The sequence below is a fragment of the Chionomys nivalis genome, chromosome 5 (genome assembly GCF_950005125.1).
Source record: "Chionomys nivalis chromosome 5, mChiNiv1.1, whole genome shotgun sequence".
Classification (NCBI taxonomy): domain Eukaryota; kingdom Metazoa; phylum Chordata; class Mammalia; order Rodentia; family Cricetidae; genus Chionomys; species Chionomys nivalis.
This window is the reverse complement of record NC_080090.1, coordinates 79700441-79728020: the sequence shown is the minus strand read 5'-3', so window position 1 is coordinate 79728020 and position 27580 is coordinate 79700441. Positions and strand designations below refer to the sequence as shown.

At 39.6% G+C, this 27580-nt stretch overlaps 1 protein-coding gene across 1 annotated transcript in view; it reads right to left on the bottom strand.

The window, feature by feature from the left end:
• Positions 1 to 27580, bottom strand: part of Crb1 (crumbs cell polarity complex component 1) — a 205588-nt gene that overhangs the window by 108056 nt on the left and 69952 nt on the right. Inside the window, exons 3-5 of the mRNA XM_057769142.1 lie at positions 23040 to 23235; positions 19627 to 19766; positions 13155 to 13337 (exon numbers count right to left, since the gene is read on the bottom strand). Coding sequence (XP_057625125.1) covers positions 13155 to 13337; positions 19627 to 19766; positions 23040 to 23235 — 519 coding nt within the window. The remainder of the gene's footprint in view (positions 1 to 13154; positions 13338 to 19626; positions 19767 to 23039; positions 23236 to 27580) is intronic.

Sequence of the window (27580 nt, the reverse complement as noted above, 5' to 3'; positions counted from 1 at the left end):
TAAGGGCAAAAACTTTCCTAACATTACAAGCTTGGTTACTATTGCCTTCAAGAGTCCTGAGGCTTACTTGAAGCTTCCATTCAGTAGTTTAAGTGTATTCTTTGAAAATGTCCTGCATTTATAACTTGTGTTGATCATATCCACACACAACTACCTTTTTCCAGATCCACCTACTACCTACTCCATCTCCCTTCCAGCTTCCTAATTTATTGCTAATGATATTAATAACTTAGAGTCCAATTAGTGTTGTCCATGTGATCATGAGTATGGGAACATTTATTAAGGTGTGCACAAAGTATTAGGGGTTATATGCCTCTCCCCCTTTAGTCAAGGTCTCCTATAGTTCAGAATAGCCTCAGACTCACCATGTAACCAAGGATGACCTTGAATTCATAGTCTCCTGCCTGTACCTCTGCACACAATAAGAAACCCCTCAGATGTGATGCTCATGCTCTCAGCAATACTAAACTAATAGTGTCCTTTGTCTCTGACCAAACATCCAGAAAGAGCAATAGGTTAACTGATTTGCTTATAAATGAGATAAAAGTCAATCTCAGACCAAAAGTTTTAGCAACAAGATGACATGCTTATGGAGACATGGCTTTTTTAAACAAACAAGCAAACAAAGACAACTTGTAGGATGGATTTATAGACAAAATAAGACTCTCTGGACTCTTAATTTAAGCTATGTCCCCTTTCCTGAAGATGTGTGACAGTGAAGGAAGCAAGGGACTCCCATTGCACGACTTCTCAATCTGAATGAAACTGATGGGCAGAGGGTGAGATTCCAGGCTTATCAGTTTTGTTCACTCTGCTCTCCATAGGAGGGGCATGATGGTAGAATAAGGCAACAATCCCTGGGGCTTCATCCAACAGACCCAACAGACAATATATCTGCACTGGTTGAATTAGGAAGCATTCAGAGTGCCACAGATGGTGCTGATAATGAAGTGATTGTATTCATTATAGAATTTTAGATAGACCCAAACTGTTGAGAGATCACATTCAATGTGGCCATTGCCAGGAGTGATTTACCTCCTATTTTCCACCTCCAAAAACCAATAAATGACCAAGATGAGAAGGGCAAGGGATTATGCACATTTATTTTGTACATATAGTATTTTGTTTTGACCAGTCATAGGCCTGAAGGAATTTTTTTCTCCCTAAAGGATAAGATGACAGCAATTTGATCCAGAAATCCCACAGTGTGTAGAGATTAAGAAAAAAAAAAAAAAAAAACTCAACTGACTTAGCTACCTGGAAGTTACTGATGAGTCTGCATGATTCTGCATCACAAAAATAAAGAAAACCCCCACCACCATCAGCTGCAACACTTGGGAGAACAGGCCCTGCACCTCATCTGGACAACACAATAGAGCCAACCCTGTTAGCAGAGGTGTGGGTGAGCCAGCGCCATCTCTGTGAGCATGGGTGAGCTGTCCCCATTTCTCATCTGTCACTTTGTGGCATGGGCAGAGGTGAGTTGCCCACCCCTATGACCCCTATCAACAGCTGAGGCAGGTGGAAGAGCTGGCCTTGAGGTCATAAGAGCAGGAGAGCTGTCCCTGGCCCTCGACAGCACTCAGGAGAGTGGCCTCTATACCTTGCCTGGGTGACATAGTAGAACTGGCCCTGAAGGTGTAGGTCTGAAAGAAATACTCCTGCTCCTTGCTCGTTGTTGCAAGCGGTTAGCTAGTCAGGGCAATGCTGAAGCACTAACCCTAGGGGCAAAGACACGGGAGAGCTTGTGGACTGAACAACCCCACAGCTACCCAGGCTCAGAACCAGATGTTCTGGTTGGCCCACTCCAATATCCATCCCATGTGTGATCCACTGAAGCATGGGGGTAGAGGGGAGGGGGTCAGTCCTGTGGATCCAGGGCTGTAAGATCTCTACCACGGGGCAGCAACAGGATGTCCAGAAAGAGTCCCAGGGAGGGCACAGCCTTCATGCTGTAGCAGAGACCAGGAGCCTCCAACGAGACCAATGATTCTTTGGAATAAGTGCCTGCATGTAAAAATCTATGGATAAAGGGGTTTACAGCATGCCTTACTGTATCATATCACACTGACGCTTCCATGACAAGATTTTCCCTTTCTACTCTTAAATTTTATTTTGTTTCATTTTGTGTGGAGGAGGGAGATGGGTAAGATCAGGAGACATGATATAGAGACATGATGTGAAAGACACAAAGGATAAATAAAAAGAAAGTTAATAAAAAAGAAAGAACATTTTCAGATATACTTTTACCATGTGACCCAACTTACTAAAGTGAAAAATAAAATGCATCTCTGCTTTATCTTTGTGGCATGTTTTAGCTTTTGCAATGCCTCACATATGGTAGCCAAGTGATCTACAATAGACTATATACCCCAGGCCCTGCAAACGCTTTCTCACTGACATTTGTCTTTTCTGGCTGAAAGACCTAGTACAGAGAAAATGACTGGCAAAAAGACAAAATTAAAGAAACTAGAACACACTGAGTTGATAGCGTTGGAAGGAAAACAGCTGTCCCAGCAATAGAGGATAAACCACTTTAGAACCCAGAAATTTTAGAAAGGACTGTTAGATTCACTTGTTGTTCAGGTTCAGCACTGTATACTGGCTAAACAATGGCACCGTCTAGGTAAATGTAGCAGCAGCTGAAGCTGTCAACTTAAATTCACCATTACTGCCATGGACTTCTGTGCCTCCATGTACTAAATGAGTAGAACAGCTTTTTAAAAACTGGCTGATCCTAAGATATGCTTCCAAACTCCATCTACATTTGGTCCCGAATCTGCCTTCCTGTCGACTGTGTGTATGTGCAAACAGATCCCTGAAAGCTCATGTTGGTCTTAATAACATAATGAATCCGCATCTCCTGGTGCCTGAGCAGCTTTGGGTGCACATATGAAAGGTGGCCTTGCACCTATTCAATGCATCAAACTAACCAAACCAATACAGGAAATACCAAGCCCAGCAAATTCTAACCTGGAGTAAAGTGTTCCCCTTTGTCCTGTATGTGTGTGTGTGTGTGTGTTGGGGGAGCAGTTCTTCTTTGAGTTAGGGGTATCCTTGCAAACACCGTGACTGGCAGGGTAGCAATCTACAGGAGAGGCAAGAATGAAATCCAGCTCACCAATACTTAGCCAATATTGGGTCAAACTTCTAGAGTCTGACCTGAGTAGTTATTTCCTGACATATTTAAACACAGTATAACCTTGGAAAAAGGTTTCTCCATGACAGTTACCACAGCAAAGCTTAAGGCATAACTACTTTGAGACTCCTTTGCAAGTACATGTCCTTTTGAAAAGTACCTGTAACCTTTTCCATAAGAATAGATTCTATTGGCCAGGCAGTGGTAGCACGCGTCTATAATCCCAGCACTTGGGAGGCAGAGGCAGGAGGACCTCTGTGAGTTCAAAGCCAGCTTGGTTTAAAAGGAAATTCCAAGACAGCTGGGACTATACAGATAAACCTTGTCTTAAAAAATGAAAATAAAACAAAGCAAAACAAAAACAACAAAACAAGACAAAAGAAAAAGATTCTGTTTGATCTGACTGAGAGACAATATGTTCAGGAATAAAGGTCTAGGGAGGGTGGGTCTTGGATAAGCATAAATAGTAAACTCTTTTGCAAAGTACACAAGACCTTTTTCATAAGAATGGGTTCTAGTGTCTGAGAATCAATACTCAGGAGTCTGAGATAAACATAACAGTCTGGGTGATTTAGGTGAAGCCTGGCCAAACAGATAGCAAAGATTGCCAGGTTTTTTTAAAATAAACCCTTTCCATGGAAGACAAAAGCCCGTGTGTTTAATCAACATTTCTGGTTTCCCTATTGCTATCTGTGAGCAGGAGGGCTTTGTACCCTCTGCAGAGCAGCTCTACTTTGCAGGATAGTGTTCAGTTGGAAGCTCCAACTCACTCTTGCAAGGTCTGAGAAGCTCCATCTCTCTCTCTCTCTCTCTCTCTCTCTCTCTCTCTCTCTCTCTCTCTCTCTCTCTCTGTCCCTCCTCCCCTCCCTCCCTCCTTTCTTCCCTCCCACCCTTCCTCCCTCCCTCCCTTCCTCCCTCCCTCTTTCTCCAAACCCCGCCCTCTCAGAGAATCTCCAACAAAGGCGCCATAAAGCTCAGTTCCACTTTTTTGGCAGCTCTGGCAGCTCTTGCCCTGAAGGTGCCAGCAGTCCAAGTCCCTGCTTAAAGTACTCAGCTTTTGACTATATTTGGGTACAAACCCGTCTTGTAGTAGACACATTATCACCCCTTGCCTGTAGGCTATATAACCTCCTTGCTTTAGTTTGGGCATGTGACTTCTCCAGCTTCAATCTTTGGGCCGAAGAACTCACCTGGGAGTTGCTTTGCTCAAATAAACCTATTCTTTTACTTTTGGCTTGATCTGTCTTACTGTGTCGACAGAGAAACCATTACTGGGCTACAGAAAATCTATTAGTTAGGATTGCTCATGAAAGACCTCGATAAATCCAGACCCTCTAGCAAGAAAAATAGAGCCAAAAATCTGGCAAAAAAAAGAGCCAAAAATCTAAGTTAGCCAGTTCAGTGACTCTGTTTCAGAAACTAACTGAAGATAAAGTTAGATTATAATCTTGAGAATATTCTTGAGAAACAGGGAGTTAGCCCCCCCCCTTGTGATTATCACTGGTATTTTCGGAATTTTCCATGATCACTGGTATTTTTGGAATATTTTTGGAATTTTCCAATGCCTCCCTTTGGATTACTGGGTTGTGGTTTCTTCCTTTAAATACCCCTTCTCCCAGCTACTTGGGGTCGAACTCTACCCCTGCGTGGGAAATGAGTTTTGGCCCCAGTGCACTGGTTCCTGTCCTGTTAAGAAAGCTCCTGTGAGTGCAGCAAGGATGGTCTCTCGTGAGTTCCTGGGGGGTTGTGTTATCCCGAGACTTGAATGAGAGTCTCCCTGCTCCGGAGGTCTTTCACTCATATAGTATTGCCTCTGAGATTACAGATACCGTCCTTATTCTTTGGCTCCAGTGGCTTTGGACTACATTCTGGTTATCTGAAATAAGACCAACTATTGTGTTTGGGGTGATTTTAATTTTTTGAGTTCAGGGTCCTGTGGAAAAGAGTTGAAATCAACCCTACAAGTTAACCTAATTGTGTTGCTTATAGTTATCTGATAATATACTTATTTAAATAATGGCATTAGTCTATTTGAATAGCTTTTTGCCAGTCAGATTAAGGAGGGTATTACAAGGAATGTTATTGTCATAGGATGTGGGGATCAAAGGATGCACTGCTAGAAGAGGCAATCTTTATTACAGGCTTTGTACGACTCTGTAAGTCTTGCTGGGAAATCCAAAACGCAATTTTTGGCTACTGTTTAGCTAGGCAGTTTGTTGAGATTGGTTTTGTTGGGGTTGTCAAGTCAATTTGAGGGGTGATTTGTGTCTCTCTGTGGGTCAAGAAGGAGGTTGCCTAGCTGAAACCAAACTCTTCAGTTCAGTTTTCCTGGGTTTTGACCCAAATTTACCAAGCACGTATAGTGTCAGTTCTGTGGAAATTGAGTACGGGAGTAATTGTCACAAATGTGGTACATGTTATAGATTGACTATGAAATGTCTCCCAGACTCACAGATTTGAACCGGAAGTCTCCCCAGTTGGTGGTGCTATTTTGGGAGGCTTCAGGAGGTGGAATCTAACTTGGAGCAGTGGCTTCCTGATGCATAGGCCCTGAGGATTTTATCTCCTGAACTCATTCCCAGGGAAGTGCTCGATGCTGCCTAGTCTGGGTATGCAACAAGCCACGCTGGCTGCTCCAGGTGCCACAAGAGAGGCACGATCACCATGCTTGCTCTGACGTGATGGTCTATATCCATGAAGTGTGAACTGAAATAAGGCTGTCTTCCCCGTAGTTGATTGGATCAGTTAGTTGCCACACAAGGAGAGAGTAGCTAATGCAGCACTCATGTTCCAGGCTAAGCCTGGTTTTTCTGATCTAAGTCTTTGCCAGCATTCACAGAGCAGTGACAGGATGACTTTTGGGCGTGTAAAGAGAATAAAAGAAGTGACTGATGCATTTGTTGGAGGGAAACAAAAGTGATTGGTTTTCTTCTCTAAGATTAGAAACAATAATCAATCTGGGCTATGGTTTACATGTGGTGGCGTGTGCCTTTAATCCCAGCACTCAGGAGGCAGAGGCGGGTGGATCTCTGTGAGTTCGAGAGCTGCACAGAGAAACTCTGTCTTGAACTCCACCTCCCTTGAGAAAAAAAAAAGAAAAACAAAGAAAATAGAAAAGAAAAAATAATCTGTTTAGAGTAACAAAGAGGGAAGAGATGTCAGAAACTTGAAGGCTTCTAAGTGACATCTTTAAAAGCAGAACTCTACAAAGTCCGTGCTCTGGTAACAAAAGTCCCTTGGTGTTTGGGGGGGGGGTCATACATTTAGAGTGATACAAGTATCACAGCGGACACCCTGTGAATTTTTCTCCAGTCACACTCAAATTGCTTATAGGTATAGAGAAGTTGCAAGAATAAGATTAACCACAATTGTCCTGCTCGGTTAAGACATTAGCGAGGCAAATCTATGTGAGCTGGCTGCAGACAAAAAGAAATTCTTACAGGTTGGACATATGTCTTTCTCTTTTGCTTCTGTTCATGTCCTGATCCTGAGGAGAGTAGTTTTGAGGAATGCTGCAGCTATGGTATGCTGCTTGACCAACGACCAGCACAATGAAGCCAATCAATCATGAACTGAAACCTCTCAAATTGGAAGCTGAAATAAACCTTTTCTATTACAAGTTGATTATTTTCAGTATTTCTTTGCCTTCCTCCCTCCCTTTTGTTCTTTCTCCCTCCCTCCTTTCCTCCTTTCCTATTTCCCGTCCTTCCTCTTTCCCTCCCCCTCCCTCTTCCTCCCTTCCTTTTCCTTTCTTTTTCTTCACCCCCCACTTTTTTTTTCTTTAATTGCACCAGCAGTAACCGTAGCAGTATTTCTACTAAAGCTGACTAGCGTGAGGTTTACCAAAACACGCTTTAGGTAAGAGATATCCAATAGCTCAGTAAGTGAATCGGCCACTCCAAGGTTTTGTGAAATTATCCTTGAACTGAGACCTAATGACTACATTTATTGCAGTATGGAGAGGATGCAATATAAAGCAGGTGCTTCTAGGATGTACCTTGTGCTAAATGTTAGAAAAAATATTCTGTTAGCAAACAGCTGCTACAGAATAGTTATTTAGAACTGAAGGTGAAGCCAAGCAGTAGCCACTAGGCCTGTTTCTATAAATAACTAACATGCTTAAAGACAGCTTTAAGAAATGTCAAGCTAGGTCCTGAGCAACAAGCCTAGTTAATGAGGGCTTGCAGGACTCCCAGCATCCTCGGACTGGTGTTCGAAAAGTTTCTTCAGTTTTTCATGCTAAGAAGCACCTGGTTGTAGTTCGAAAATACCACCTTCCTTCACGCTCTTTAAAGTGTGGGCAACCCCAACCAAACCACTGTAGGAAGTGTTCACAGTTCAGGTTTTCAGCCTTGAAGGCAGTGCCTGTGGCATCATGATGTGGATGGCTGAGACTTCCGTTACAACTTCCTGCAGAAGGCTCTGCCATGGTTGTGTTCTTTTGTTTTAGAAGAATAATTATTTTCTCAGATTTGTTGGTCAACACATGGAACTCAGAGTTGACATCTGCCTGATGATTATTTACTTGCAAGCTTTCCCCTATCTGGACTGGTTTCAAGTCGACATTAGAATTCTCACCTGATTAAGTTGGCTAAGGTGTTCAACAACGTGTTTATAGATTCTGTCATCTGGTCCCACCAACAGATCTACTCCCTCCACGTATTTAGTTTTCTAAATTATGCCCACTGAATTTCTCTCTCCCCTTGCTTTCAGATTTTTATAGGTGACAGTAATCATTCAATGTATATACTTTTCACAATTAATCTGTGTACAAAGAGTTGGTACAAAACATAGGAAGATAAAAAAGTTTTACAAGAACAAATATAAAGTACATATTGTCAGAAATTTTGCTTATAAAGTTCACTTTCATGATACAGGACAAAACAAATGAAGTAGGTAGAGCTAGTGAAACTATTAAGTAAATAAGGGTAGTGAAACAAAGTTTGTTCTCGAATTCTCTAATTAAATAAAGTCACTTGATTGTAGTGAACTCAAGAATAACACAGCTAGATCAAGGCAGCTATTCACTTGCCCAGCTCCAAACTTTATCCATCGCAGTGACCTTCTGTACAGTTAGAAAGTCCATGCTGAAGCCACGGAGCATTGCTTAGAGTTGTATGCTTTTACTAACCCTTACATGTTTATTCGCTATCCTACACACACATGCACACACACACACACTAAATAAAGTTAAAGAAAAGAAAGAAAAACTGTGAGAGTTGAAACTAGAAAAAATAATTTTTAGATCCTCTTTTATGATTTGATTATACTTTTGCCTGCAAGGTTTGAAATTTTGAGTTAGGTTTTTTTATATGTGTATAACATATTTGTTCAGTAGAACCGGTTGTGGTGGCTCACAATTTAATCCCAGCAACTGGGAAGCAGCAGGAAGCAGATCTCTGTGAGATTAAGACCTACCTGCTCTATAAAGTTGTATAGTGGATTTTAGTCCAGCCAGGGCTGCATAGTGAGTCCCTAACTCAAATAAATATACAAATAAATAAATAAATCTACTCCAGTCGCTTAGAATCTATATTCCCAAGTTCAAGTTTTAAGAAAAAAAAAGTATTTCTGAGAACAATGAGCGTAAGATATCATCAGAAGATGAGCAAATTCTATTGGAAATTTGACTTCATCAGGAGATATTGACTATGTCATAACCTATTGCTTCGTGGCTATGTGAAGCTCTTGATGGTGCTTGTTCCTATAAGACTGTTTTAATTGGACTTAGGTAAAGGAACACAAATTGATTTTTACATGGGCACAGCCTTCAATTTTTAATGAAATAGAATACATTTTTAGCAACAGAGTGCTTAAAGCAGTTGAACCCGCGAGCCAGTGATTGGTGTGCAGTCACGCTGCCAGGTGGCTCTCATCGGGTGTTTTGTAAAGAACCCTGCGTATTGTTTTTGAAGCCAGGATGTTCAGGATCCCCTGCTGCCTGCTTCAGTTCTTTCTGTGCAGAGAGCAGACGGGTGGAGCAGCCTCAGAAGCGACAATGTAGATTTCCAGAGACACCGATGCTGTTCTTGTTCATTGGAATACATGCTAATTGGAGTTGGTGAGACAGAGTTACAGTTGAAATTGGGATTTCATTATGAGATGGTTTGGGAATTGTTAAAGCTATTCATGTAACTATATTTTGAGGAACCAAAACGAACCACTAACGCTTAACATATAAGTCATGAGTTTCAAATTCACGTTGGAGAGGATAGTTCAAGGACCGGACACGAATCAACAGAACCTCTTCCATTTTTCATACACAGCACAGTGCTCTGACATAAAATACTAATGTAATGAGCTATTTGGCCTCTTATAATTCCCATTAGATTCTGTCTGGCCTCATGAACACAAATATATTTTCTCTACTGCTTGTCTGATTGTGTCTTTTTTTTTCTACTTCAACAACCCGTGAAATGCCCTTACTGCTATCAGACCTGGAAGACCTCAGCAAAAGGAACTATGGCACAGTTACATGATCTCTGTCTTCCAGGGGTAAGGAGAAACCTATCACAACACTTGCCTAGCCACAGAAGTCCCTTTCTCCCCTAGGATCTTTAATTCCAGTTCTACCAATGAAGAAACACCTTCTAACAATTCAGGGACCATCACATGCCAGGCCAGTGTTATGGCAAATTTCCTTTCCATGGGCTCCTGGATACAGAATGTTTCTGGCAGGGTAGGGAAATTTTATTAGCAGATGGGTATTTTTTTTTTTTTTTTTTTTGCTGCCTTAGTAACCGTGAGCCTCCTCAAGAGATGTGTTCCACATGATTGTGTCATGGGAATGCTCATCACAGCATTTGATTAGGACAGAGATAACTAACACTAAAGACCTTTGAGAAAGCCGTATAGAAACCTGCTATTTTATGGTATGTGTTTGTACACACACACACACACACACACACACACACACGTTTTCTAACCCCACCAATTATCAATAAAGAAACAATGACAAGCCACTCAAGGATCACCAGCAGGGATCATTTGGAGTTCCACAGTATGAGATAAACAAGAACATAACTGACTATTAGAAACACACCACTCATAATTGGAATTGAATAGTCACAAAAGATAATGGAAGAAAGAATTCTTTGGATGGATAGATTAATAAAAAGGAGGTGAGAGGGGAATTACTTTGTTGTTTTACAAAAACAACAGAATTTGCCCAGTATGAACAATAGAGTGAAAACAGTAGAGGCAGGGAGGGAATTTAGAAACTTCATAAAAACAATGAAAGATATAAAATTTGTTAATAAAGATATAAAATATAAAATTATTGTTCTAGGAGTAAAAAAAGAATGTGAAATTGGTAGACAATTCAATGAAAAACTGGCTAAAAATTTCACAAAAGCTGGCAAAAAAAAAAAACAAAACAAAATTCAAAGATTTGAAAATGTGAGTGCTATAGCTTGGATGAACATCCACTTCCCAAAAGACCTGCATGTTAAAAAGAATAATCACTGTTCAATGGCCTATTGGCCCACTGGGATGTGAGGGAAATCTTAGAGGGCGGAGCATAGTGAGGCCAAGTTTGGTCCTTAGGGACACTGCCTTGAACTGCACACTAGGATTTAACTTTCTGTTCTTTCCTTCCTTTTAATTTTTTGCTACCATAAAGTGAGGCAGTCTCTTCTGCCACACAGTGCCTACCATGTCTTCCCCCATTATAGTACCAAAGATGGTGACATTAAGTCATCATAGACTGAATCCATAAACCAAAATAATTTTTAATAGTATGAACTAATTACAGCTTGTTGTCAGAGCAACAAAAAGTTTTTTGGCATACTGAGTATATCAAAGGTAGGAAAAGCATAAAAGTACATAATAAATTAACTTCTGAAAACTAAAGAAAAAGGAAAAATAAAGCAAGACTAAAACTAAAGACAAAGAAAGAAATCAGCAAGAAATTAGCTTTTCCCAGACATCTTCAACAGCAGCTAAAGTATTTCCTGAAGCACCTATTTAATCTATGGGGGGAAAAGATGGACAGACGTCTAGATTGTGATTATCTTTCTCTTTAATATGCAGCAGTTGTGAGTGAATCACTACTTATTATGTTTCAAAAGTTCTGAAAGTTCCTGAATACACAGTAGATACAGATGTCTCTTTCAGTGAAAAATAGACACGCAGGACCCTTGGGGTTTAAAGAAGTGATTCCAGGGCAAGAGCTGTCACTGAAGCTTGATGGAGGAACTGACTTTAGCTGCAGAACAATCAAGCAAGATTGCTTGAAACTAGATAATTGTTCTTCATGCACGTATACTTAAGAATAACTTTGCTAGAAAATATGAATAAACCATAAAAACATTCTCAAATTCAGTCACTCTGAAGTGAAGAATTTGAGATGGACAGCAATTCTCAGGAAAATGGTTCCCATTTTATTCATTTCCATCGCCTTTCTTTACATTACCCCTATGAGTTAAGGAGTTACACGTGATCCAAGATATATTTCATGCCCACAAAGGTGGACCCTTTGTGCTGTGGCACCAGAGTTTATACAGCCCAGGTCGTTGTCTTCTTCTTCTTCTTCTTCTTCTTCTTCTTCTTCTTCTTCTTCTTCTTCTTCTTCTTCTTCTTCTTCTTCTTCTTCTTCTTCTTCTTCTTCTTCTTCTTCTTCTCCTTCTCTTCTCCTTCTCCTTCTTTTTCATATTATTATCTTATTTTTAAAAAATAATATACCAATCCCAATTCCCACTTCTTTCTCCTCCCATTTCCTCCACCTTCCCCCACCCCACCCCCATACACTCCCCAGAGAGGGTAAGGCACATTGCTCCAAAGAAGGATCAAGGCTCTCCCCACTATATACAAGCAGAGCAAGGTATCCATCCAAAGAGAATGGGTTCCAAAAAGCCAGTACAAGCAACAGAGACAAATTCTGGTGCCACTATCAGTGGCCCTGTAGTCTTCCCCAGCCATACAACTGTCACCCATATTCAGAGGTTATGGCTTGGTTCTATGCTGCTTCCTTCCCTGTCAAGCTGGACTTGGTGAATTCCCATTAGTTCAGGTATTGGGATAATTGAGATGGGGCAAGGATAGAGATGGAAAGCAGAGAAAGATATTTTGATTGAGGGAGCCATTATGGGGCTAGCAAAAAACCTGGTGGTGTGGGAAGTTCTTCTATATATGTGTTGCTTTTACTGGTTAATGAATAAAGAAGCTGCTTTCAGCTAATGGCTTAACAGAATATAGCCAGGCTGGAATATCTATCTCTCTATCTCTCTATCTCTATCTATCTATATCTATCTATCTATCTATACCTATCTATCTATCTATCTATCTATCTATCTATATATATATATATATAGAGAGAGAGGTAGATAGATAGATAGAGAGAGAGAGAGAGAGAGGGAGAGAGAGAGAGAGAGAGAGAGAGAGAGAGAGAGAGAGAGAGAGAGTAGGCAGAGTCAAAAAGATGCCACAGAGCTGCCAGAGGGGAAAGATGTGAGCTGCTAGCTGTAACCTTGCCGGTAAACCACTAGCCTCATGGTAAAATATAATAGAAATGGGTTAACCAAAGGTATAAGAGCTAGCTAGCAATGTGCTTAAGTGATTGGCCTAGCAGTGATTTAAATAATATAGTTTCTGAGTGATTATTTCATGGCTTGGGCAGCCTAGAATGAACAAACAGCCTCCTACTACAAACAAGCAGCCTCCTACTACAACCTGGCATTAGAGAAGTTCTCAGAAATCCACAAGGATGTCCCCAACTAAGACTCTAAACAGTAGTGAAGAGGGTGCCCGAACTTGCCTTGCCCTGTAGTCAGATTGATGACTATCTTAAATGTCACTATAGAACCTTCATCCAGCAACTGATGGAGACAGGGGTAGAGACCCGCAGTGGAGCACTGGGCTGAGCTCCCAAAGTCCAGCTGAAGAGTGGGAGGAGTGAGAATATGAGCAAAGAGGTCAAGACCATGATGGGGACAGCCCAAGTCTTCTCATCAGTTGTTTAGTTACATCCACCGCTGTCATTAAACCCAGTAGTCATTACCCATTTCATTTGCCTCACCTGTGAATCCAGGCTGACAGATACAAACATAGCCTGAGGCTCCAAGGTAGCTGAAGGAGGAAGGCAGGCCAGCAATGTGTCCATACAGAGCCTCTGAGGACAGTTCGGCACACTCACCCCTGAATTGGCAGGGGTTGCTGCTGCATTCATTTATGTCCGTCTCACACAGGGCACCTGTGTAGCCTGCAGGATGAAAGTTCAGAGAAACTGCTGAGCCAAAGCTTGGGAAATGCCAGGCACTTGTCTGAGAGGAGGCTGACCACTGTGCTGGTGCCAATTAGCAAGATGCCCACCCTCAAAAAGCTAGCGGGGAAAGCCGATAAGAGGATGCTACACGGAAATAGATCCTAGTAGCATTGGATAAGAGATACATAATAAATTTTAGAAGATGTATGCTTTTGTTCAGTATTTTTAGAAAGGTTTCATTAGTAAGGCTTGAAATAAAAGGGAATTTCAAGATAACTATGATTTAATCTGAACACCGCATGGAAAACCGTTTATACCAATTTAGCAAATAGTTCTTTTAAAAATGAACCAGAATAAACGGGTACCAGCATATCTCTGTGACAGACCTGACTCCATTGTTTTGGGGAGGATTACGGAAGGACTTTGAAACTCTGTGTTGGTTAGTATTCAAAGCTTGGTGTGAGCTTGGAATATTATAGTGTATTGAGCGAAATGGAGACCATAGAGCCTGTCTTGTGAAGTTTCAGAGGGAAGTTTGCAAGTCTCTTAATGACTGCTTGCCATTTTGAGTTAAGATTCTGTGGTTCTGGTTAACCGAAGGCTGAAGGTTAAGAAGATACCAGAACAACTGAAGTCAAATCTTTGCTTTTCTGGGACAACCAATGCTGGACAGCTGGAACTGAGACATTAGTGGTGACTAACAAGAGACCAGCATCATGGAAGTGACATCCTCTGGGAAGTGTTTTCTTAGAGACAACACACTCAAGCTGTGCTCCAGAGGTGACTAAGATTATATACTATATGCCTGCAGCCGAACTTGGTAGTTTAAGAGTCACCCAGGTGGTACTGGTTTTGATGTCATGAAGGGTCATAGAGAGCAGCTGAGGCCTGGCACTGTGTGGCATGGCTGGAGAACTCGAAGAAAGCCCAGGAGAGGCTGTTGGGAGAGTAGCATAATTGCAGCAGATGCCAGCATTTTGGAGATGTCAGTACCATGGCATGACAACGGAGGATAGCAGCAGGTATGCAGTGAAGCGAGCCAGAGCCTAGGAGATGGTGTGTGTTTTGCAGCAAGCAGAGCAAGAGAAGTGACCCAAGCCCTTTGAAGGAGTCCAGAAGTTCATGAGTGCATCCCAGATACTGGACATTGAGTAGATTTACTCTGATGGAGTTTTGTTTTGCTTTGACATGCGTAATTTTTTTTTTTTTTGAGACAGGGTTTCTCTGTAGCTTTGAAGCCTGTCCTGGAACTACCTCTTGTAGACCAGGCTGTCCTTGAACTCACAAAGATCCACCTGCTTCTGTCTCTCAAGTACTGTAATTAAAGGTGTGTGCCACTACCACCTGACTGTGACTTTGATTTTTTTTAAAAGAAATTTTGGACATATTGAAAGAGAAGGAAAATTTAAAGTATTTGAATTTGTAAGACTGTGGAACTTTTTAAGTTTATAAAATGTTTTATATTGTTTTTATATTAAAGTGTGATCTTGGGGATGAACAAGAAAGGAAGGGTTGGGGTGAAATAGTGATGTGCTTCTGTGTCAAGTTGACAAGGGGTCAGTTTCTGCTGAGTTTTATGCCAACTTGCCACAAACTAAAGTCATCAGAGCAGAGAGCAAGCCAGTAAGCGCATCCATCTCAGCCTCTATATAAGGTTCTGCGTTCAGGCTCCTGCACTGCTAGAGTTCCTGCTCTGACTTCCTTCAGCGATGAACTAGACATGGAAGTATAAACCAAATAATCCCTTCCTCCCCGAATTATTTTCATCATGGTGTTTCATCACAGTGATAGAAAACCTAAGGTACCTCTTAAAGGTCAGAGAAAGGTCAGAGTTATCACTCAGCACACAGAAGTATACCTTCCTGGATTCAGGTTGGTCATTTCATTCTGGACAAGGATTTAAAAATATGTGGCTTACCACTTAATAAGCAAGTAAAATGTCAAACAAAAAAAAAACTTCCCTATGCAATTTGATTCTCTGTCTTTACACACATGTGGACCTATAAAAATATAGCTTTATTGTGTGTGGTTAGAGCTTTAACATGAGAGAATCATATCACATGTAGCCTTTCATGGCTTACTTTGTTTACTCACTGTTTACTCTAAGTTCCTAAGACATATCTAACTCATAATGTCTAGATACCATCAGGTGTCCCCAAATATAGCTGTGCCCCAGTATAAGCATTCATTTACAGGTTTTAACACACTTTACAATGCAGTTCTGTGTGTCTGGGTAAAGTCCTGAGTTGAGACCTGAAAACGGAACTCGTCCATTATATTCTCTTTTATCATTGTACCCAAAATTGACAGATGCCGCAAGAGTATCTGCACAATTGACATATCACCAGCAAGTGGATCTGAATGCCTAATAGGCATTTTCCATCGCCAAATGTAAGTTTTCCCAAATATGTTGCTGTAGTTCCATTTTTTCTAGTAACCACCTAGTTGGGTGTATTTGGTACTCAAAATGTTTTGAATCTTTTTCCTGTGTTATGCCTCAGGAGGATTTTCTTATTTGCTTGTAATGTGTGCAGTGCTAATCCCCAAATGTAAATTTAGTGGAACCTGGACATGATGTTGGTGGCTACAGAAATAGCACCAGCTACTTTGTAGGCTGGTAAGACATGTGTGGAGTTTTTCCAATTCACAAGACAAGTGACATCTGTAATGTCACCTTAAGTTCACTGAGAACCTTATCTTTATCCTAAATCACACAATTTGAAAATCAAACCATCTCGTTCTTTCATTTTAATAACAATGGCTTCTTGTTTTCACACAGGATAAAATTCAACCTTAACACAATGTAACTGCTCCCTCAGTATATGGCCTCTTTTCATCCCAGCACCCCTCCTCATCCAGCTCTGTCACTTCTTCCCCGAGGATGCTTTCCACCCCACAGCCTTAACAATGCCCCCCCCCCACTTCTGGGAAATTCTCTCCCATGCCTTTACTTGGTCAACTCTTCCTCTGTTTTCAGACTTTACCTCTCAATACTTTTCTCTCTTGTTCAGATCACCACACAATAAGATGCCTTGGTTTCCTGTCATGTTCCTCAGTCTTTTTCTTCCATTGCTCTTTTGACAACATTTAACGTTGTGTTTACTTGCATGTATAGTTGACTGCCTCAACAGATTGTCGGCTCCACATAAACAGGACTGTGTGTATTTTATTCAACACTCCACTACCCAGCAATACAGAAATAGTTGACCTTCAATCAATGACTGAGTGAGAATAAATAGTACTAATTAATGGTTAAAATGACAACAACTTAAATTATAACCGGCTCAGTGCAAAACTAGAGAATTAACTATTGATGAGCCAGTAATGAGAATGCAATATTATTGCTCATTTTGTAGCTCTAATAAAAACCTGAGTGGATCTTATTTCAAATAATAGCCACAATATAAATCCTCTTGCACCACAGTCTAATATATTTATTTCATGTAACCCTTGGGACCCTTCTCAACAATCTGAAGAAGAAACTTGAGCATTGGATAAAGGAAGTAAGAAACATGTCAAATAGAGACCTCACAATTCTAACGGAGAGCACCTTAACAAGCCCTCGGAAGCTCTTCATCCAGAATGCCCACTTTTGAAATATTTCTGCTTCATGCTTACATGCTTTTTAAATGTTACTAAACAGTAGTTCTCACAATAGGTTGCTATGCATCAGGACTTTCTGGAAAAAAAAAAGAGCATGGCTCTTTGTAATATTCTTTGTGTTCTAAGACTCAAGGCTCACACATCAGCCAAGTTAGGAAGAGATTTAGAACTATAATAAATCCTTCCCTGCTTTTCCGGCTCATGCATTATCTCATTCAATTGGGAGGGTGGCGGGGGTGGGGATACTGATTTATGTGTTTGCCAGTCCTATCCACACTGCCAAGACTCTGGGGGGATTTTAGTTGCTGTTCTCTTTAACCAGATATAAATAGATTCCTTCAGACAAGACCACGGTCAATATTTTTAACAAGTTTCCCTATAAATCTCTGTACAAAGAAACAACATGATACCAAATCAGATCCTCTGGGATTGTGATTTTTATTTTTTGTTTTGTTTTTTCCACATATTCGATAACATCTGAGTTTCAGGAAAACTTCTATGATAAACATTTAAGTTGATGGATACTTCTGCAAATTATTTACTTTTGAAATAAGCACTAAAGACAAATGTAGCCATGATGCTTACCAATGTGTTTTTTTTTTTTAAGCACAACTTTTACAGTCCTTTCTAACTTATAAAGTAACTTCTAGTATTGAATCTCATTCTATACAACAGTAAGCATAGGGTATAAAGACATTCTTACTTTTATATCTAGGGTGACCCACCATATACACTGTGGCCTCAAATGGAAACTCAGATTCTTAACATGCTGAAGCTTCCCATGTCATTTACCTCCCACCTGACCCTCCTGGCCACCGTGTTAGTGACTTCTTCATAGATGTGATGAAAATACTTGCAGGAACAACATAACAGACAAAGGAGTTCTTTTGGATGAATGGGGGGGACGCTTCCAACCCATCACAGTAGGGGAAGGCCTGGGGCAAGTGTCTCAGTCAGGGGTTATAAGAACATGTGGTGGTAAAGGCTAAAGATTAGGAATGACCTTTGAAGAACTACTTCTTGTGCCCCACTTCTACCAGCTGGGCTCCACTTCTGAAATGTCCTCCTGAGTTTGTCCTGTGGGGGACCTTTTCCTTTCAAACCATAACAATGACCCATCCTCTCTTCCACATCCTACAACTGCTATCTTAGTTCTGGCAAGTGACTCAGTTCTGTTTCAAAATCCCTTACATCTTCAGTTTTATTTCACTCAATCCGCTTCCATTAAGCTGTGAGAGACCTCTTTGTAAATGAATAGGTTGGGTTATGTCACTTAGTTAGATTTCCTATTGCTGTGAAGACACACCATGCACAAGGCGACTCTTAGAAAGGGAGACATTTAATTGGGGTGGCTCACTTAGAGTTCAGACGTTCAGTCCATTATCATCATAGTGGAACATGGCAACATGTAGGCAGACATGGTACTAGAGAAGAAGGTGAGAGTCCAACATCTTGCAAGCAACAGGAAATGGTCTGTTTCACTGCAAATAGCTTGAACATGCATAAGAACTTAAAGCCTGTCTCCACACTGACCAAGTTCCTCCAACAAGATCCCTCCTACTCCAATAAGGCCACACCTCCTAATAGTGTCATTCCCTTTGGGGGTCATTTTCTTTCCAACCACCACAGTATGTAACTTCCCTGACTCATAATTTGTAAGGCAGACAAGTATCTCTGAGATCTGTTGTCATTCTTCCCATTCCATCCTCACTGGTACCACTCAACATAGTCAAATGGTCTTGAACAATCACCCGAAAATCCACAGCAGGACAGGTCCCTTTCTGTGTGCTCCTAGCACTTGACTTGTTTCTTTCTGCTCCTTTGTTCCTTCCCTCCCTCACTTCCTTCCTAAAGTAAGTTGTATTGCTTGGTGCTAGTCAGGACATGGAATGATCAATCTCTTATTTTTGCCAACTAGTTAGTGTTTATTGAGTTTTTTATGTTTTAAGCTGAGCTAAGATCTTTCTATTTATCACTGGAGTTGTTTTCTAAAACAACTCAAGGAGGTGAATATCATTATTAACACCTTTCTTTTATAAGTGAAAATCCACCTGAAGAGTGGCTAAGATATTTATCCGAAGTCTTCTTGTCAGTGAGTCCATTTATGATACATATGCAGACATATTTTCTAAATGGTAATATTCACTTTAATATAAGCTCATTATAGTATCTTAATTTACCAAAGCTTGTCTTTTTGTATACTGTATATCTATTAGAATTAAATATGCCCCCTTTGCTCCCATATTATGAGAGATTGACTAACTACATGAATTATGAGATTAACTAACTGCATGAATTGTCCAAGAGACAAGATAAAGCCTTAGAAAGTTAACACATTGGAGTATTTTTTTTTTTTTATTTCTGGTGTCTGGAATAGGTAGATAAAAAGAAACCATCCTAGTGAATGTTTCTTCACCAAAGCTATGTGAAATTCAACCTTCCATTGCTGTGTTCTGAACCTAAAGGGTTCTAGTCACTGGTGCTGTGGTCCCTTGTCTTACACAGTTTAGAGAATAGCATCAATACTGTGTAGGCAATGAAGAATTCAATATAATAAGTAAAGTTGAATAAAGTGTTGTCTTAAAGCCTTTGGTGGAAAAACTTTTTAGTTTAATTTCTATAAACAATGTGTTTCTAGTCTGAGTAAAAAGAAAAAAAAAGAGATAAAGTAATTGTCACTTACCAGGCCAGCAGTGACAAACATAGCTGTTAACAGTGTCTTCACAGGTAGCATTATTATGGCAAGGCTTTGACCAACAAAGAGGCATCAAGGTCTCACAATGCATCCCCGTGAATCCACTACCAGTGCAGTCGCAGTGATAGCTAGATAGTAAACAAAAATATCATGTCAACTCTTGGTCATCTTGAAATAAACCCTCTTTATTCTGTCTCTATTTGTTCATTAACCTGACCCCAACGGCATAGCTTCATACTTACCTCAAAAGTACAATGAAGTTATCTCTGAAGACCTGAATGGTTGTGTGTTTCTATAACAACGCTTTGTCATTATCAATTTAAAAATGACAGTAAAACTTCATGCACCACTATTTGGAAGCCAATTTCACCATACATAAACTGAAGACTTAGGTCATCAGATCATAGTGATAATTAAATATATATAAAAGAATAGAAGCATCATGTCTAGTATATCAGGGTACTAGGTTACTATTAAATGGTATAGTAAATATAATTATTAGCATTTTTAAGTTAGTAGGCAATGATTTGCACCAAATAAGATCTATTATAAAAACTAAACTTTTTTCTTAATATAACTGCTCATAAGTATATTGTGATTATGGTGTATTTTGCTTTTTAATTACATGAATATTTTAGTTTTTCTATTTCCAATTATTAGGGACTAAAACTATCTCAAAATTCAGTTTGATGGCGTGAGTTGTTGAATTTTTATACATAGTAGGTTCTTAATAGGTGATGTCTACTCAAGGATTTAGCGTTATGAAAATTAAAAATGGATCTGCATACTTAGGTGAAAAAGAAGGGATGCTTTAATCATAGAACACTTGTAAATCATTCCCTATGGCTGTGTTTGTTTATCTCCACGCATAGATACTGGGCTACTTAAGGCTCTAGAAATGGCAGCTTGCAAGGGACATAGTTTTTATGTCTCAGATAGTTGGGAAAAATCTGTTCATGATTTTGTTTGATTAAAAATATTTAAAAAATAAGGCCAGGAAGATGGACCAGCACATGAAGGTCCTAGCTGTGTAAGCCTGGGGGTCTGAATTCAATTCCCAAACCTCCATAATGAGGAACGAGGGAATGAACTTCATGGAGCTGTCATTCCAGAATCTCCACATGTGTCCTGTGACCCAGGCACCTATCCTCACACACACACACACACACACACACACACAAACACACACAAACACACGCGCTGTGCACACGCACACTACTACTACTATTACTACTACTGCTAATAATATTAATAATGGACTGGAGAGTTGGCTCAGTTGTTAAGAGCATGCATTGCTCTTCCAAAGGAACTAAGTTCGATTCTCAGTACCCACATGAGGCGCTCACAACCACCTGTAACTCCAGCTTCAGGGAATCTGATACCTCTGACCTCCTTAAACACCTGCACTTACGTTCACATTTCACCAACACACATATACATACACACAATTAAAAAGCAAATAAATACTTAAAAGAAAAATGCCACTTGAAGGCTAATGATTAATAAGATGTTAAAAAGTAGTAATCTACTCTATGTGAGACATTAGAGGCACATGTCCTATATTAAAGGAACACATCCAAGTTTCTATAAATGGAGATTGCATTTGAAAGCTCCTTTGGTATGTAAGAATCAATTTTCCCTTGTGAGTTATAAGAAAGATATTAATTTTATTGTGTAAAAATAAACTCAAACCACATTGGTTGATCCTCACAAAAATTAGATACTAGGAGACATAACAGTAAAACAAAGAAATTAATCATGCCACCAATAAGCCAGGTGGTGGTGGCGCACACCTTTAATCCCAGCACTTTGGAGGTAGAGACGGGTGGGTCTCTGTGAGTTGGAGGTAAGCATGGTCTACAGAGTGAGTTCCAGGACAGGCTTCAAAGCTATAGAGAAACCCTGTCTCAAAAAATAAGATAAAATAAAATAAAATAAAAGTAGAGAATAAAGGATGAAGGTTTCCAGCCTGTCAGCCTTCCCATCAGAACCCAAACCCCTGTGTTTTCTGAGTTGATGCTTTTTAGAGAGAACAGTATGCCTGGCAGAGAGCTTTCATTGCCTTGGAAGTTTCAGTCATTCTAACATTCCTGTCTCTGTGGTGTCCGGTTAGCTGCGCCAGGAGTATAGACTCCCTTCATAGATTCATTGATTGTTTGCAAGGAAAAGTGAAATCAAGACATAGAATATGATTTAAATTGTGCTTCATATTTTTTAAAAAGAATCTTTTCACACTCTCTGCTCTATTCAAAAATCTTATTATCTTATTAACTAATTTATGGACATATTTGAAGCACACATGCCTTTCATTACATTCATTTTGAGTTCTAGTCATTTTGAAATTAGATTTGAAGTAAGTTATGACTTTCTTTATTTGTGTGCTCTCGGGAATTGAACCCATGGCCTTGCACACACTAGGCAAGTACTCTACCACTGAACTAAATCCTCAGCCCCATGTCTGATTTATTAATAGGAGGAAAATGATTTTATTTCTACTTTTACAAGAAATTAATGATATGAACTCATGGGAGCGTCTAACATCTCTTTACTCCAGATTCCTTATTAAAATTAAGGAATGGCATATATTACAATCTGGGAACAGTAATGCTCACCATCATTCCCACAGGACTGCTATCAAATGAGGGAATTCCTAGTCCAATGCTATCAAACACTGTTCTGCACTTAACAAGTCTGTATTCATGGCTTCAGCAAGTATGAGAATTTCTTTATAGGGCTATAGTATTTGATGTGAACTCAGCTATCACTATACAAATTAATTATATTCAATCACACAAAGATATAATGTAGTGTTGCCCTTTCCACAAATTCCAATGAGAGACTCATATTTGGAGGAGAATTGAGTTATACTTTTTGATAATTACACTTTCTCTATAAATTCACTCAATTCCCCAAACACCTGGAAAGCCGAGATAGACCAATTTAATATCGGTGCTCTTGGAGCAGCCTTTACAGACAAATTTGGAAGGATTTATTTTTCCATTTGATTTATTTGCTTGTTTTCATAAAATATAAACCTTATGTTCACAATTTTAACAGTTGATAGCCTTGCTTTTGCATTTTCCTTATCTGTAACAGGTTTATTACATGGAGTTTAGGTGTTGGTACTTTTCTATGATGTATGTAGTTCTCAACCATTACAAGAATGTCTTGGAAAACCTTCACTCAGTGCAGATGTCCACTAAATACATACATACATATATTTACTATATATAGTGTATATATTTATTAAATATATGTATATATGCATATATTTAGTAAATCAGAATGCTGCAACTTTTCATTACTTGGTATAACTTGCAACAAACGCAGGCTGTGAGAACTTGAAATTTGCGACATTTGTAGAATAGTGCTTGGTCTCTGGAAGTCCATAGAACACTTACCCGTTTCCTCCATCCACGCATAGACCTCCATGGAGACACGGCTGACTGGCACATTCATCAAAGTTGAACTCACAGTGGTCTCCGAGGAATCCAGGTGCACAGTGACAGAAGTAAGCCCCGAGAGCATCCTGACACGTGGCACCATGCAGACAGGGCTGGGATCCACACTCATCAATTTCCATCTCACAGTTCACACCTTTGAGAAAAGCCAGCGCACGAAGCCAGAAAAGTTTTAGCAAAGTGAAAATATTTTAGCTGCTTGGCAATACTTTATTTACTAAAGCACTTGTCAAATGCTATGTTACCCAAAATAATTTTCCTCCTCTACTCTAATTGCGCTTAACTCTGTGTGCTTGTGGGAAGTTGCAGAGAGCAGAGCAGCTGTCGCTTGGGAGAACTGCTGCCTGCAACAGCTTGTGGCGTTTTTGTCTGTGGAAACAAATAAGGTATTTTTAGAGCAGAATTATTGTTAACTGCACTTTTGTTGGAATACTAAAATGCACTGTTGGTTTTATTTTCTTTCATTATTTTGAAACACTTGGTTTGGTTCGGCCGCATACAGAAGAGTGGGTAAAAGCTCAGCCAGGCTGGGTTGGTGTCTGAGCACAGGCAGTCACTGATTGTGTGTTCTGGATCATTTGTATAGAAACTTTAACAGCACAGAAACGAACTGTCTGTGCTTACCCATTCTGTACGACTGTGCCTCTAATCCAGGATAACAAATCATGCAGTAAAACATCAAGAGACGCCACAGTGGCTCCAAGGTAGTGCCCGGCTTGATTTTGTTCTCTTTTCTTGTTCTAAAATTTAGTGAAATGTTCCAATAATGTTTTGTGTTGTTTTTTTTTTAACTTTTATTTTGTTGAGAATAAAAGCATTCTATCAGTAAAAATGGAAAACTGTCCCATAGCATTAGGCCCACCCTCATTTATTATTCCCTGTGTGACCCTCAGAATTCATTATCTGGTGTCCCTAACCATCCTACCTCCTCCCCACTTAATATGCAATCCCTAAAGAATACAAATATCATTATGCCAATATTTTCAGAAGGTTTTTTAATAGCTTTTCCTAACATCTTCAGAAAAGTGAAGTTTTCTTTAAAAGTCAATTGCAGCTTCTAACAGATGGAAGGTATACTCCCTGCTGTGTGTGCTTGCAATGAACTGATCTGTCCCCACATGGATGTGACCTTACTAGAATGCCTCATTCATTACCCTCTACTTCCCAAGAGTTGGGTTGAGTGGAGCAAGAATCTGGAAATTACACTTAACTGCTCCTCTGGTGCTACCTCACCATCCACCCAAAATGCCCTATAATATCAATGTATTTATTATATTTCTTACTCCTCTGCCTACAGAATGGTGACTTCTTCAGTGTCAGAGTCTCTTATTTTCTGTGGTATTTGGTATATATTTTTGAACAAAGGATATGATCAACTAATTTTCAATGAATATTTGTTGCAACTGTATGGTAATCTGTTTCTTTCCCCCTGAACAATGAGCTGGTGAACCAGGGCAGAATTTTTAGGTGCTTCAGTAAAACAAGATGTATTGTCCCATAGGAGCAGGGAAGTCAATTTATGGCTTTGACAAACATTTAAAACAAATCATGTGACGGGGAGCAGTTGGAAATTTTAAGTAAAAAAGAATAAAAAAAAAAAAAACAAAACAAAACAAATCATGTGTTCTCAAGGACTGTCCTAAACCTATGATACACATTTGGAGATATTTGTCCCTTATTGTGCACCTTTTGACAATTGGAGATCCGTGTTAACATTTCTGTGCTACTAGATAACACACATCATATGCTATCAGTGTGGAGCAGGTCTCACACAACAGGCTGACCACATCACTCACTGCAGCAGGCAGAGAGCACGTGACACATGAAGGATGGCCATGACAAACCACCCTCAACACCTTGCCCATTATCTACAGAGCCCATGCTTTGAAAATCACTGTGCTCCAGGTTAATTATGCTAAATTTCAGATTTCATGCAATATATGTGATCCCAATGCATTCTATGCTTCTTCACAATAAGAATTATGTTTCCTAGTTATGGGCTCCTTATGTAAATCCACTATACAGTTATTAAGGCTTGTCTACGACATGAGTGTCTATGCACAGAGTGTAGGTAGATCTCAGTTCTGTTGCTGCTGTAAACACTCTGGTCCACCCTCATGCATGCATGCAACAACAAAATTTTATCCAGAATGCCAATAAAGCGTACTTGGACTTCTTCCTTTCTTAGTTATAGCTCCTTCAGTTCCTCCACTTGTCTTATTGTCCTAGGTAAGATTTCAGCTAATATGTCGAACAAGAGAGTGAAAGTGAGCATCAGAGAGTTCTCAAAAGATGAAATAAAATGACTAAGAAAAAATCTAAAATATTTAAAGTCTTGTGCTATCAGGAAAATTCAAATTAAAACTTCCTTGAGATTTTACCTAAACACAGTCAGAATGGCTGATTTAAAAAATGATTGCAAATGAGTATGAGAAAAAAGGGAGCTTATTCACTGATGGCAGATGTGCAAAATCACTCAGCCTCCTTGGGGAGGAGTTATGTGGATTCTCCAAAAAGATAGACATAGGTCTACTTTATGATACAGCTACAGCACTATTGGGCATGTACTCAACGAACTCCAAATCCTAGTAGAGAAATATCATCTCATCCATGCTTATTGCTGTTATGCTCATGATAGTCAGGAAATGAGAACAGCTTAGACTCCCACCAACTGATGAATGGATAATAAAAATGCAGCACATTTCCATAATGGGGTATCATCCAGCCCTTAAGAAAAACAGCATCATGAAATTCCCAGGTAAATGGAAAGAACTAGAAACAATCATTCGGAGCTAGCTGAGACCCAGAGCAACACAGGCTGAATGTTTCCTTTCGTTTATTGAGATTACTTTTGGATACTCAGATTAACATGTTTCATGTGGAGTATCCACGAAGGTCAGAAAACTCATAATTAGTAATGATGGTAAGACCTTATTGCTGAGGACACCAAATACCCAAGTCAGAAAATGAGGAAATCGAGTTATAAATGACATGAGAGCTTCATTTCTAATGTACAGCTTTCATAGTGATTAACATCAGCCACACTTATATCCAGTTAAGATCTCTCTCTGCAAGCTACAATAATGAGTGGCCAGTTAAGACATACCCACTGTTAGAACAGCGGCGTGGATGTCCTGGGAGCAATCACTTGCTTCTGTGTGGTCGTCTTAGCTTCTTTTCTTGTTTCTATGACAAATTACCATGACCAAAGAAACTTAAAGAGGGAAGGGCTATGTGGCTTCCGGTTCAAGGGCAGTCCGCCATGGCGCAGAAGCTTGAGGTGACTAGACACATTATATATTCGGTCAGGAAGCAAAGAGAGGTAAAATATTGAACATATTGAGTTCAGCTAGCTTTTTGTTGTTGTTGTTGTTGTCGTCCAGGACCCAAACCCACAAAATGGTGTCACCCACTTTATCATAAATCTTTCCACCTCAATTTCCTTGATCAATATATTCCCTCACAAGCATGGTCAGAAGATAATCTTTATCAAAACAATCCATGACAAATGCGCCTGGAAGTTCTTTGTCTCCTAGGTGAGCCCAGATCCTGTCACAATGACACAGTACCAGCAACGTTAGCATCACATGGGGACTTGAGCCTCATCTCAGATCTGTGGGATCCAATACTGTATTTCCACAGCAAATTCTTCAGGCAAGATGGATGCATGCTAACGTTTGAGAGATGTTGGTACACATTATATGTTCATTATGTTGAAAGTATCACTGGAAATTTCAGCACATGTTTTTATTAGAGGCATCAACATTGCCCTAGGTAAAAATAGTGTGAAAATATTCTTTCTTTGAAAAATGGTAAGTGAGCCCTCTTCCTGGTCACAATCAAGGCTGCCTTTTCCTTTATCATCACAATAACTCGTCTAGGTAAGATGCTAAAATTTTACACTTTTTAAAGTATGAACTAAATTTCATTCTTAAAATACAACATTTTCATTTATGAAATAAAAATAAATATAAATATTTATATTTACAAAATAAAAATATTCGTTATGCTTAAAAGTAAATTTAATGTGTACCTTTAATGTAAAACTTAAAATTATGTTAATCTTATTTTAAAATAATTTATATACTAAAGATCTATTTTTAATTTATTCATTCAGCCATCATTTCATAACTCATTTTTGTGTTTTTTGTATGTATTATGTATGTACACATATATAGGTTTATAGGAACCAGAAGTCAACCCAGAGTATCTTCCTGGATGCCTTTCCACATTTTTTTTGAGACAGGGTCTCTCATTGAATCTAAAACTCACCAATTGGCTGACTTGGCTAGCCAAGGAGCTCTAGGGAGGTTGGGATTACAGACAAAAACTATGAATTGCACAGATTTTTACCTGGGTGCTCTGAATCCAAACTCAGGTTTTCATGCTTGCTCTGGCAGGCACTTTACCAACTGAGCCATCTCCATAGCCCTCTAAATATTTATTTTATAATGAAGGAATAGAATATTTTCCTAGAGGTT